The sequence below is a fragment of the Arachis stenosperma genome, chromosome 10, assembly GCF_014773155.1.
Source record: "Arachis stenosperma cultivar V10309 chromosome 10, arast.V10309.gnm1.PFL2, whole genome shotgun sequence".
NCBI lineage: Eukaryota > Viridiplantae > Streptophyta > Magnoliopsida > Fabales > Fabaceae > Arachis > Arachis stenosperma.
In genome coordinates this window covers 5,104,932-5,118,477 of record NC_080386.1, presented here as the reverse complement: position 1 = coordinate 5,118,477, position 13,546 = coordinate 5,104,932, and the positions used below count along the sequence as shown (strand labels likewise).

At 33.9% G+C, this 13,546-nt stretch overlaps 1 protein-coding gene across 1 annotated transcript; it reads left to right on the top strand.

The window, feature by feature from the left end:
• Nucleotides 1–8,598: 8,598 nt before the first annotated feature.
• LOC130955702 (uncharacterized) lies at nucleotides 8,599–13,333 on the top strand. The gene is made up of 5 exons (XM_057882628.1): nucleotides 8,599–8,983; nucleotides 9,090–10,181; nucleotides 11,551–11,630; nucleotides 12,235–12,499; nucleotides 12,589–13,333. The coding sequence occupies exons 2-5, from the start codon at nucleotides 9,386–9,388 to the stop codon at nucleotides 12,855–12,857; spliced, it is 1,410 nt and encodes a 469-aa protein (XP_057738611.1). The 5' UTR covers nucleotides 8,599–8,983; nucleotides 9,090–9,385; the 3' UTR covers nucleotides 12,858–13,333.
• The last annotated feature ends 213 nt before the right edge of the window (nucleotides 13,334–13,546 follow it).

Genomic DNA, 13,546 nt, shown 5'->3' with positions numbered 1-13,546 from the left:
ATTGTGTAACATGCTTAAAAGGGTTGGAAGGTTAGAACCAAGTAGGAATATGGGTGTGGAAGAAATGGTTGCCATGTTTTTACATATTATAGCACATGACGTCAAAATTAGAGTAATAAAGAGACAATTTGTGAGATCTGAAGAAACAATTAGTAGGAGGTTTAATGATGTATTGCTTGCTATTGTGAGATGTCATAATCTCTTACTGAAGAAACCTCAACCATTTAGCCAGGATAGAATGGATGAACGATGGAAATGGTTTAAGGTAATTTATTTTGCTAATGTTATTAAATCTCATATGGTTGGTGTTATTTAGGATTGAGTTAATTGATCTTTGTTTTGGATTTTAGGATTGCCTAGGAGCCTTAGATGGTATTCATATCAAAGTCAATGTCCTTGAGGCTGACAAGTCTAGATATCGAAACAGAAAAGGTGACATAACAACCAATGTGCTTGGAGTGGTTGCTCCCGATATGCAATTTATCTACGTACTGGCGGGTTGGGAGGGTTCAGCTGCGGATTCTAGGGTATTGCGAGATGCACTATTTCGCAATGGGTTTAGTGTTCCCCAAGGTATTTTATTGAGAATTTAATATGTTATCAAAGTAACCATTTGATCTTTCATTAATTTTGTTCAATTGTGTATGTCACACTAGGTCATTATTACTTATGTGATGCTGGATATATGAATTGTGAAGGATTTTTGGCACCTTATAGAGGACAAAAATATCATTTGAGTGAGTTTAATCCACATAATCAACGTAGTACAGCTCAAGAGTTTTTTAACATGAAACACTCACAAGCTAGAAATGTCATTGAAAGGGCATTTGGAGTATTGAAAGCAAGATGGAGAATTTTGAGGGGAAGATCATTTTATCCTATTAAGACTCAAGGAAGAATTATAACTGCTTGTTGCCTTTTGCATAATCATATTAGAAGAGTGATAGTTGTGGATCCTATTGATGAGATAGAAGATCAAAATATACTTGGAGTAGATGGTGAGACGATCCACCATATTGAAACGAGTGATGCTTGGGGTAGATGGAGAGATCAACTTGCACAAGAAATGTGGAACCAATGGAGGAGAAGACATCACGCTCGATAATTGTAATAATTTTTCTCTGTGTGAGGTTGTTTGTCGTAACATTGATTTCATTTTGTTTATGTGTTTGTGTTCTTGTATAAGAGTTGTGCATGTATGCTTATTAGTGCAAGTAATTTTTTACTTTTGAGACTTCTTTGTAACTTTCATTTGGATAATAGTAATGTTTTTTTAGTGAATTTAATTGTGATAATGTTAATTTTAATTAAATATATTTGTTATTAGGGGTATTTTAGTAAATTTGAAAAGATTAGAATTGATAATAATTTTAATTAAACATATTTTTATTAAGGGTATTTTAGTAAATTTTTTATTAGAAGTATTTTTGTAAATTCAAAATGTAAAAAAAGTAATAATTTTAATTAAACATATTATTAAGTGAAATTTAGAATCAATAATAATTTAAGTAAAGATATTTGATATTGGGGGTATTTTGATAAATTTTAAAAAAATAGAATCAATAATAATTTTAGTTAAACATATTTGATATTGGGGGTATTTAAGTAAATTTAAAAAAATAGAATCAATAATAATTTTATTTGAACATATTTAATATTAAGGGTATTTTAGTAAATTTAAAAAAATTAGAATCAATAAATAATTTTAGCTAAAGAAGGTATTTGATATTAGGGGTATTTTAGTAAATTCTAAAAAAAATTAGAATTAATAATAATTTTAGCTAAACATATTTATTATTAGGGGTATTTTAGTAAATTTATTATTAGAGATATTTTGTAAATTAAAAAAAAAACAATATAAAAAATAATATTTAATTAGCTTTATATTTAATTTTTAGTCATTAATAATTTAATTTGAATGAGTAAGGGTAATTTTGACATATTACATAATATGACCAAGAAATTTAAACTCAATCAAACAAAAATTTATTCATTCCTAAGATTATTACATAATATTCCAAGACATTAAATTTTATAAACAAACATAGATATCTTCTATTTCAAATAATCTTATTCTTATGTATTATATTCCTAGGAATAACATTCCTAGTAATAAAATTTAATCTTTGAACCACAAATACTTAGAGTTAGAGATTCCACTTGATTAAAACTCGGTGCTCATGAAAAAAGTAATGATAATGTATACTGGTATGATGGGAATTCATATATACGAAAATGAGAAACTCGTGCAAAAATTAATGAAGTTAGAAATAAATTAAGTGCCTTCATATTTTATTATTTTCCGTCTTTCACTCTTCCTTGTGAGGCCGATACCATGATCAGAATAAAATTAGTGCCGTTAGTTTTTCTGGTTTTTTTTTGTCATTTTCCATTCCGTTTTATTTGGGCCAAATATTCTAAGATTTTGGTCAAAGTACAAGGCTATAGCCCAATTCATATAAGGATCTTAGTGAAGGATAATCGTTTCTGGGTTACTGTAAGGTTTGGGCCTCAACACGAATGTAAACATATTGTTATTAATTAATTAAGAACCCGCCTTGTGCATGCAACAACTCATTGGCCAACGACAGACCCTTAAATAGAGCTTAAATCTGCGACGGATTAGTCCTTAACCTGTCGGGTTGAGAGATACCGTTTGAGTAAACAAAAAAAAAAATTAAGAATAACTCTAAAATTCAACTTGGGTCGGATGAATTCTCATTATTTACTAGTTCATTTAAGTAAATATTTTATTGACCGACCAACCAAAAAAATAAAAAATAAAACAACTCTACTTTCTCACCCGGGTTCCTTGCTTAAAAATAATGAGTTTAATTAAGTTGGTTTAATAATTTTAAAATTAATAATTAAAAATTTTAGTTGAAGAAAAAGAAGATAGACATAAAAGAACTTAGAAAAAAGAACAAATAGGTCTCTGACAATTTTTTCTGGGAACATTTTCGTCTTTAAAGATTGGAAAATACATTTGTGTCCCTGACCCTTTAAAAACGTGTACAAATTTATCTCTCCGTTGAAGTCACTCTGTTGGACCCGACGGAAAACTCTAATGTGACAAACGTGGAGCTGATCTGGCCGTTACAGGATGACACGTGGCCTATAACTTTAGAAGACATATTAGTCCCCACGTACTAAAATGATGCCGTTTTACCCCACCCCTCCAAACACACTTTAAACCCCTTCTACATTTTCAACCAATATTCCAGATTCAGGCCAAATCAAATTTAGATTTTCAACCAATCAACAATACTTCACCAAATCCAGAAGCAGCAAATTAATATTCAGTTTACGAAGATATAGAATTAGGGAATGCAGCAACAACAATTCTAGAATCATCAGCAATGCATCCAAAATACACAAACAAAAAATCAACAGATATAACAAATCGCAGCAACATCAGTGAAATTCTAAGAAAAACGAGAGGCAAGAGTCTATGCAAATTCATATTCAACAAGCAATGCAACGACATATTCACCTACAATAGAGCATAAATTCAATTTCACAGGCTCAATTCACAATTCAGCAAGTCCAAATATGAAGAACATGTAAGAAATTGCTACGCTCTCAAATAGAATCAGCAATTTACTAGAAATTACATATGCAAATTTCAAAGAATACCTAGATCTACATTCGGTGTATTTGGAGGAAACGACTCTGGCTGAGGAGGAAGTTGCCGTCCAGGGCGGAGGAGCGGCAGCAGAGGGGTTGAATCTCCCACCGTCAAAGCCACCGTACTCGTTTACAAAGGCAGCCATTAGTCGGGCGACTGCAGTTCAACATCAAGGCAGTGGCACTGAGGTCGGGGCCATCGCAAAGGAGGAAGGAGAGGACACCGTGCATGATGGAGGCGACTGGATCCATAGCGGCGAGGATGGCATCGCGAGTGGTTCCACAGGTGTGCTTCGCGGCGGCGCTGTCGCGACACGAGGAGCACCAAACGGTCATGTGGAGGCAACGCTGAGTTCCGACGGCGATCCTTGCAGAGGTTGGTTCTGTCATGCTTCTTTGATTGTGGCCAAGCCACCACTACTGACGGTGACGATCTTCCCCTGGGAGCGCGGCGATGAGACTAGACAGAGTAGTGGGATACGGTGGTTGTGGAGGGTGCACATGGGGCAATCAACGGTGCCTTTGACGGTGAAAATCGCAGCAACTAGCGTACTCCATGGTCGGTGAGAGTCGTGGGAGACACAAGAAAGAAGGGGGTTTATGGGTAATGCACAAGGGGATTAAAGTGGGTCTGTAGGGTTCATGGTGAAATGGCGTCGTTTTGGTATCGGAGGACTAATATGTCCTCTTTTCAAAAGCTACAGGCCACGTGTTATCCCGTAACGGCTAGGGGTGTTCGCGGTGCAGTTTGGATCAGTTTTAAGAGAAAAAGTCATTCGATCCGAACGTGTAATTTATGTGCGTTGGATTGGATGAACTTTTTTTGGAAATTCGATCCGATCCGATCCAATTACAAGCGGTTTGGATCGGTTTGAATCCGCGATTTTTTAAATAAAAAATAATAACTTAATTTATAGAGTTGATAACCTGTCCAACAATCTAACATAATAATAAAACGTAAATTCCATAAAACATTATAAAGCAACATATCCAAATATCAAACAATCCAATTATCCAACAACAAGTCTTGAATAATAATTCTTCAACATAAAAACAACTAAACAAGTCTCAAAAACATAAAATTAAATAACATAACAAAGTCTTAATAAAAACATAACATAAAAAACTCCAAGCTGAGAAGTGAAGCACCGATCACTAATCAGATTCATCACCAGAGTCTTCTTCATCTATTAGTTGAGGAATTGGCTCAAGTTCTACAATAAAATATAATAAAATAAATATTAGTAACTTAAACATATTATCAAGTAATAAAATAAAATAAAGAACACTACCTTTCTCAAATTTTTCAAATTCTTCAAAAGACTCCTCAAGGTCAATTGGCAATGAATTGGCTCGAAACCAATTTTGTGCACAAATCAAAGTTTCAACAGTTTTTGGGGTAAGAGAGCTTCTATATTGATTAAGCACTCTACCTCCAGTGCTAAAGGCGGATTCAGAAGCAACCGTTGACACCGGCATAGCTAGAATATCTCTCGCAATTTGATTTAGAACATGATATTTGTAATTATTAGAGCTCACTTTCCACCAAGTTAAAATATCAAAACTACTTGGATCAACTGTTTTCTCCAAGGACTCCATGAGATATAAATCCACTTTATTTGTGTTGACACTCTCACTTTCTTGAACATCATTTTCAAATGCTGCTGCAAAGTGAACATCATCAAAGACACTATCATCCATATCCACATCTTGGCTGTGTTGTACAGATTGGTGTGTTTGATCATTATTGAGAGCAACCCTATAGCTGTTGAACAAGCCATTGAATACTTCCTTCACCTTACCACATAAGAAATCATCATCCTCCTTCTCAAACAACCTTTGAAAACTCCACTCAACAAACTTAATCTTATATCTAGGGTCAAGTACCACAGCAACAAAAATCATCATATTCATGTTCCTCAAGTTACCCCAATATTTATCATGCTTAGCCTTCATTTTTGTAGTCATACCCTTAAGTAATATGTCATTACTATCAGCCCAAGTCTTCAAAGAACTAAGAATTGAACAAAAGTGATGAAAATATGAAGAAGAGGTCACAAATGTGGAACCCGAGACTTTTTTTTGTTACACCAGAAAAAATCTTCAAAAACTTCACAAAGCATCTTACATTATCCCAATCTTCATTCTTTGGAATGCCCCCTTACATCATTACAAATTCAGCATCCCTCTCACTTAATCTCTTAAAGGTTTTTTGGAATTTTAAAGTATTATCAAGCATTATGTAAGTAAAATTCCACCTAATGGGGACATCTAATTGCACACAAGAGCAGTCTTGGTTCCTAGCCTCTTTAATACAACTTTTGAACATATCCATGCAACTAGGAGAAGCACGAACATATCTAACAGCATTCCTAATTTTACTAATTGAAGAATGCATATCCTTTAAACCATTATTCACCACCAAGTTCAAGATATGAGCACAACACCTAACATGCAAATGTTCACCTTTTAAAGGATGTGAATTCCAATCTTCCATTCTACCTTTAAAGTAACAAATGGCAACATCATTTGAACTAGCATTATCAACTGTGATGCTAAAGACCCTACTTATTCCCCAATTTACAAGACATTTTTCTATCTTTCTACCAATTATTTCACCTTTATGATTCTTGATAAGACAAAAGTTAAGAATTCTCTTTTGCAACTTCCAATCTTGATCAATAAAATGTGTAGTGAGGCAAAGATAGTTTAGATTTTGTACAGAAGTCCAACAATCAGTGGTCAAACACACACTTTGATTTGAATTTATAAAGACACTCTTCAACTTATATTTTTCATTCATGAACAAGTTCTAACAATCCCTAGCAACTGATATTCTGCTCGGAATATGGAATTTTGGCTGCAAAACACTCATGAAATAACGAAACCCCTCTCCTTCGACAAATTTATAAGGCAACTCATCTACAATTATCATTCTAGCAAGAGCTTGTCTACATAAATCAGGATCAAATGATACAGCAATCAAACAATTACCCATCACATTTCCTTCTTTTTTTTTTAAGTTGCTGCATAACAAGTGCTTTTTGTGTGGGATCAAGTGAATCTTTTGAAAATTTTTTACACTGACTCAACAAGTGACTTTTAAGATTGCTAGTACCATTTTTATGTGAATCAGCAGTATAAGATGCTCCACACCACTTACATATAGCCCTTGGTTTAGGACCACTTTCATCTTTTTTAAAATGCTCCCAAGTCCAAGATCTAGGACCACTTTCATCTTTTTATTTTTAATAAAAATGTCATCAAAAAAACAGAGTTGGTGGTGGTTCGTAGATATTATTATTACAACTATGGTTTGAATATCAAAGACACAGATAATGTTGATCATCATATAAAAAAAATAAAAAATAAAAACTCACTGAGAAGAGGAGGCGAAAATGATGTCGAAGAGGAGCTGTAGATGGCGTCGGCAACTTGGCATGTGATGGTGAGAGTGAGTGAGGTCTGAGCCGAGGTGTATGTAATGTGAGTCTGTGACGGTGAGATACAGGATTTGTGTTTCTTAGGGTTTGTGTTTCTTTGTGGGAAAGGAAAAATGGAAAATGACTGAATGAGTGTGTGCAATGCAGCGCTGTGACCTGTGGGTGATTAGGTCTGTGGGTGATTGGGTCTGGGCTTGGTTGGGGGGGGGGGGAATTAAGGGAAATGGACTAAGGAATTAAGGCCTAAGGGAGTATGGGCTGCCGCTGTATGGTTATGCCGTATGGGTAAGGTGTCATTATTATTATTATTATTATTATTATTATTATTATTATTATTATTATATGCGGTTCAGTTCGGTTGTGAAGAGTGGAACCGAAAATTGAACCGAACCGCAATAAAATCGATCCAAAATCTAAAAAAAATCTAAAATTGAGCGGTTTAAAACGGTTTTTGATTTGGATCGGTACGGTTTTGCGGTTTTTTTTGGACTGATTTGGATGTGAACACCCCTAGTAACGGCTAGGTCAGCGCCACGTTTGCCATATTAGAATTTTTCGTCAGATCCAACGGAGTGACTTTAACAGAGGGATAAATTTATCCACGTTTTAGAGGGGTCAGAGATATGAATGTATTTTCTAATCTATAAGTATGAAAATGTCTGCGAAAAAAAGGTTAGGAACCTATTTATCCTTTTCTAAAGAACTTAATTAGATTTAGTTACAAAAATAATGTATTCACTTAATATTTTTCGAATTTAATTTTAATACACTGTCAGTATAAAATAATTTTATACATGTATTTAATTACATAATGTCACATCAATAAAAATAATTATCTTTTATATTTATTGTGTGAATAGTCATAAAAAAATGTAATTGCACGATTGTATAAAATATTTTGCTCTATCATTATATTAAAATTAAACTCATATTTTTCGAACATAATAATTCTCTTGTAAATCCAAAAAATAAAAAGTGAAAACTATTATTATCCTTATAAAATATATGTTGTGTTATAAGATAGAGAACGGAGAAAATGAATGAAAAATACACAAAAAGAGACAATATAGTTTTTAATGACTTAAAATTAGGTAGAAGTAAAATAATTACACGTGAATTTTTATCTTAAAATTAATTCAAATTTGTTCAAAAGATTAAGTTTTTTGGTTATACTTATCTATCCGTCAAATAATGTAAGTTGACGTTAAAAGAGGTATACATGCGTCAATAAAAAAAATTGTCCCTCATATCGTTTTTATTTATACTTTTAATTTTATCCTTCCTTTAAAAATATGTACGTTTTGGGAAACATAATTTCTACAATATAATGTTGTTGGTCTATTGTAAATTGTAATACTTGTTTTCTGGCTGTAGTTTATTGCTAGCAATTAATGAACGTGAATCATTATATATATATATATGCTGAAACAAGATTAGATATTTAGATTAAATACCTTTTAAACATGGTTGACTTCAAATATATATTGTTCAAATTTAAATGATTAGTTAGCTTCCATTATCTCTCTGTCCAAATCTTCTTAATTTTTGCTAGTTTTCCTGAATAATCAATAATATAATAATATAATATAACAGCTTTAAAATTCCGTTGTTTGCGTTTCGTGGTGGGGTAGTGACTCGAATTGGATTTAAGTTACGAATTCAAGAAGGGAAGTTTCGAAGAAGCTCAGAATTCAACGATCTGTCATACTCAGCATACTTGAGATTCCTTCTTGTTGGTTATTATACTAAAGCTTTTGTTCTGTTTCATAGTTGTATAATCTTAATTCTAAATTTTTATTTTTTATTTTTATAATAATTCCCTTTTGGAGTTTGAACCTTTCATGCGTTCTCTTTAGCCCAATTCAGCGTTTCATTTCATTCATTCATTTTCACCCGTTCGGCTATTCAACGAGGTAATGCATTTTCTTATTCTACATTTTTCCCCTTTTTCTATTACAATTTGTTGTTTAGCTGATTGAAATTCTCAAGTATGAACGAACAACGCAACTTTGATTTCAGGGTTTTGGGTTCATTTGGCGCATGCTGGGGTTCTGTTTTTGGGAAACATTGTCGTTCGTTTTGATCAATTTATTATTGAGTCTCACTGGATTTTGTTGACTTTGGATTTGAGACTGCAAATAATAACACATCAATGGTTTAAGATAGAATATAGATTAAGGGTGAGAGATTTTGCATGTCAAATTTGTGAGATAAGAAAACTGGGTTGCTGCTGGATCAGGTTGTATAGTATCTGTTCTGTTCTATTGGTTTAGAGGGGAAAAAGAGAGAGCCTATTTTGGTATATATAGAAGGTTATGGAACTAGCTCAGCATAGAGCTATGGTGAATGGGAGAGTTGAGGAGATGCATGGGGAAAGTTCTGATCAAGTGCCTCTCAGGGAGTGCCGAATCCGCCCTTCTCACCCCGTAGGATTGGTGAAGAAGAGGGCTTATATCTTTGATGGAATGGGAAATTTTTACAATAAGGACTGGGATCTTGCAGAACTTTATCAGACGGAGCAGGTGGAAACAGATGTAGCAGATGGCCGGGCGAACGAGTTTTCTTGGTACCATGTAGAAATCCCAAAAGGAAATCAAAGGCCTTCACAATCTGCACAAGATCTCATCAGTGTTCTTTGCCCGCCTTTGAAACTCCAAGACATTCTCTCACTTGTTAGCAATGGACCATTTTGTGCACATGTTGATGGGGCACTTGTGTTTCGAGTTAATTCACCTGGTCCTCCCTCTAGTGACTTCACATTTAGACTTTCTGCTAGAATTACAAAAAAGTCGGTAATTACTGTGTCCTTGGGACGTGTTCCCAGGTTAGGTTTCTCACGCATGGGTGAATCACTACTTTCTGAGATTCCTACCGTAGAAAGCTCCTCTCAGTTTAGAGGCCAACAGCAGGAAGGAAGTGGAATTGTAATTATGGAACATGTTCTTGAGTTCTTATTGACAATGAATCACTCCGAGGAAGCTGACAATCCTGTTCCTAGATCTGTCTCAAATCTTGTGGTTCACATAATTGACACACATATAGATCAGATTCAAGATCTTGTGACAAAGATTGAGATGGACTTGGACTCTGTGGAGCTTGATCTTGATAAAGGTAATATCATAACCATAATTTTGTTTGCTTGTACCGCTGCTTATTAAATGGCTTATATCCTTATAGAATACACTGAGTCTTAACTTTTGTTCACATCCTATCTTGTAAGTTTATGCAATTCTTTCATGCTGCAAATAATCCTTAGTTTTAATAAACTTAAAAGGAATAGTGAGATGAGATATATGCAGTTTTTTGGTTTCTCTGGTGTATATCTGTTGACAATTTGACATTATCCAAAGATGGCATTTGACTTTTGTGGTGATTCATTATATTGATTAGTTTATTTCATTCAAGTTCAATACAATTTGTTAATAAAGGTAATTGGATATAACCCTTAATCTTTGTCTGACTTTCCAGACATTGTAACAGATATAACACAAAATTAAGTTGTCTCTGTTAAGTTGTTGATTCAAATTTTATTAACGAAATTACTTATTTTGACATCTTAATAGTTAATCCATGGTCCTAACAAGATGTTACGTGGTGCTTTACTTGTCTTTTAATTGGTGGCTTGTTTCTTCTTGCATTTATTTCAATGAGATTATTAATCTGCTTGACCAAATTAATATTAGCTATTAAGACCAAGCTATTCATAAGGAAAAGACCTAAAATTTTATTGCCTAGATCCTTCAGGATTTCTTCTGTAAAATATCAGGCAATATAGATGGATGGAGCAAATCCTATATGTAGTTATCTTACCATGCTCCTCTAGTCCTCTTTTCAGTAAGTTGTGTTATCAAAGGCTATAATTTGTGAAAATAAAGCCCATGCATGTGCTTTATGCTAAATACTTTTAGAAATGATGTAGATCATCTTTGATGTTTGAAAAATTACAGGCCTCCTTGTTTCTAAGTTACATAGATCATTGATTCACATCCCGAAAGGGAAGGTTTGTGTTATAATGTTGAAATGTTAGAAACAACAGAAGCTTGCTGTAGTTCATTTGTGCTTTTATACTGTTTTACCACTGTTATCCAATCAGTGACAAAGACCTTAAGAAGGCCTTTTGGAACATAATATTCTACTGAGCAGAAGCATCCATTTGGGTGGTTTTCACTTTGTAAACTTACACAATTGTTCCCCTGACAAATTGCCAAACATTAGTAGGAGAGAATTCCTGGATATAGTCGATAAGTAAACAATGTTTATGTGACATTTTGATGTATTCACATTATTGTATTCTAGCAAAAAGCTTATATATAAAATTGTTTGGTGCGGTGGACTTATATCTCTTCTGAATGGTTGTGTACAAACTGAAATTCGTAGTATCCTTCTGTGCAAAGTTGTTTTGTACAGCTTCCTTTATTTTGCCATGTTTGCAATTGTTTATGGCATTGAATTAAGAAACAAGTGTTCTGCTTGATTGTAGGTGGTTATGCTCTGAAAAAACAAATGCTAGATGACAGAAGATTCCCCAAGCTGCATATTAATTTACAGCGTCTCCTACAGGTACTACTATGTCAGTGGTTTTTTAATTTTTTATGCATTCATCATGATTATTGCATTAATAAATATGAACCTTATAATCCAAATCAATATATCATGAATGATTTAACATCATAGTTTTGTCATTGTGTGTAAGGGTTGTTAGTCTCATCATTGTATTCCTATCCACGAGTGTGTACACCTCTTTTGTACACTTTCTAGTTATGGTATTAAAAATGATTGATAAAAAGTGAGAAAAGATAAAAAGTTTTTTTCTATACCAAAAAAGTAAGCTGTACAAAAGAGATTTACACAAAAAGGTTGTGTAAACATCATTTCTCTTGTGTGTTGTATTCTGAATCAAGTGTTTGTTATGTTTCCTTTTGTCATGTCTCTTACAGCCAAGTCAAAATTGCATTCAAGAAATTTTAATAAGGCTATAATGAGACATAATTGCCGCTGGACAGTATTTTATCATTGTTGTTAAATGAATGAGGAAAGAAGAGAATATCAGCCTGAATATGTAAATGATTAGAACTACGAATGTTACTATGCTGAGATGACATTACTGTTAATATGTAAATTCTAATCATATGATTTTTTATTTTCTCTTGAAAAATCCATTCAGGTAATTTCCCATGGAGAGCAAGTATATCTCCGAGTTAAAGAAAAATGCTCGTCGAAACGGTGGTTTGCCAATGAAGACATCAACTCCCTTGAAGAACTAATTGGAAGGTTAAGGAGGCTGAAGGAGAATGTAGGTTTTATAGCAAATCGTGTAACAGCAGTACAGGCTAGTCTTGACAGCTGGCAGTCGGAGCAAATAAACAGGAAACTGTACTATCTTTCGTTCCTTTCGATAATATTCCTCCCCTTATCCATCATAACAGGAGGTTTGCAATCTAATTCTTAAATCTTCTCGAACTTTTGTTATCCACATGCATAGGCAACATTTTATGGCATTGGACTTTTTGGATTCCAGTGTTTGGCATGAATGTTGGTGGAGTTCCATGGACAGGGCAGAATTCGCCGGAGCTACAAGATGGTTTTCGAAACGTCCTGCTACTCTGCGTGGCGATGCTATTTCTTGTGCTTCTCTGCTTTGTTTTTCCGACTCTTTACACTCGCGTAGCTGCTGTATGGCAGAAAAGGAAAGGTCCTGGAAGAAGCTGGTCGCTTAACAGGAAGTCGTTCCTCAAGAGACCGTTACGAATAGGAGATCAAGAAAGAGGGGGCTACCTTCGGATCTAATGCTTGAATCATTGAATGTGTCTATGTCATGCTATGAACTATGAAATGAAATATGAATCAACCTCCCAAGTTATGTTTTCAATAATCTCCCACTTCTGCACAGGCAATTTTACCAACTGGTTTTCAGTACTCCCACAAAAGAAGCATAATAAGCTAGCAGAATAGTTCAGAAAAACAATCACATGAAGCCCATATGGATTATGGAATCTGTGTGAAGATAAAGCAAAATGGAGAGAATCTGATCTAGACAACCTTTATTCTTTCATTGTATTGTTTTGTTTTGTTTCTGTTCTTTGTTTCTTCCCTACCTTCTTTTAACGGGGAAAGGAAATGTGGCACATCAATTTTATTTTCTGAAATCATGGGGACACTTTTAACTTTTAACATGTACAGGGTTTCTCTGTTGTTGATTAATTTGATACACTATAACAGAACAAGGACTAGGCATTTTAATTTCATACATTATTATTTGTCCATTGGTGATACAAATGGCTCTCCAAATTTTACTTCATGTATATAATGTAGTTAAGCCCCCTATGAATAATAATTGTTTTGAGAAATTAAGAAAAATTACTTGTATTCTTCTCTTCAATTGTATATAAAAAATGTTGAAAATATTTTCTTGAAAATAAAAAAGCAAGTGCTCTAACTTGGTTTAAAATAAGCACAGCAAGGCCAAGATCTTGAAA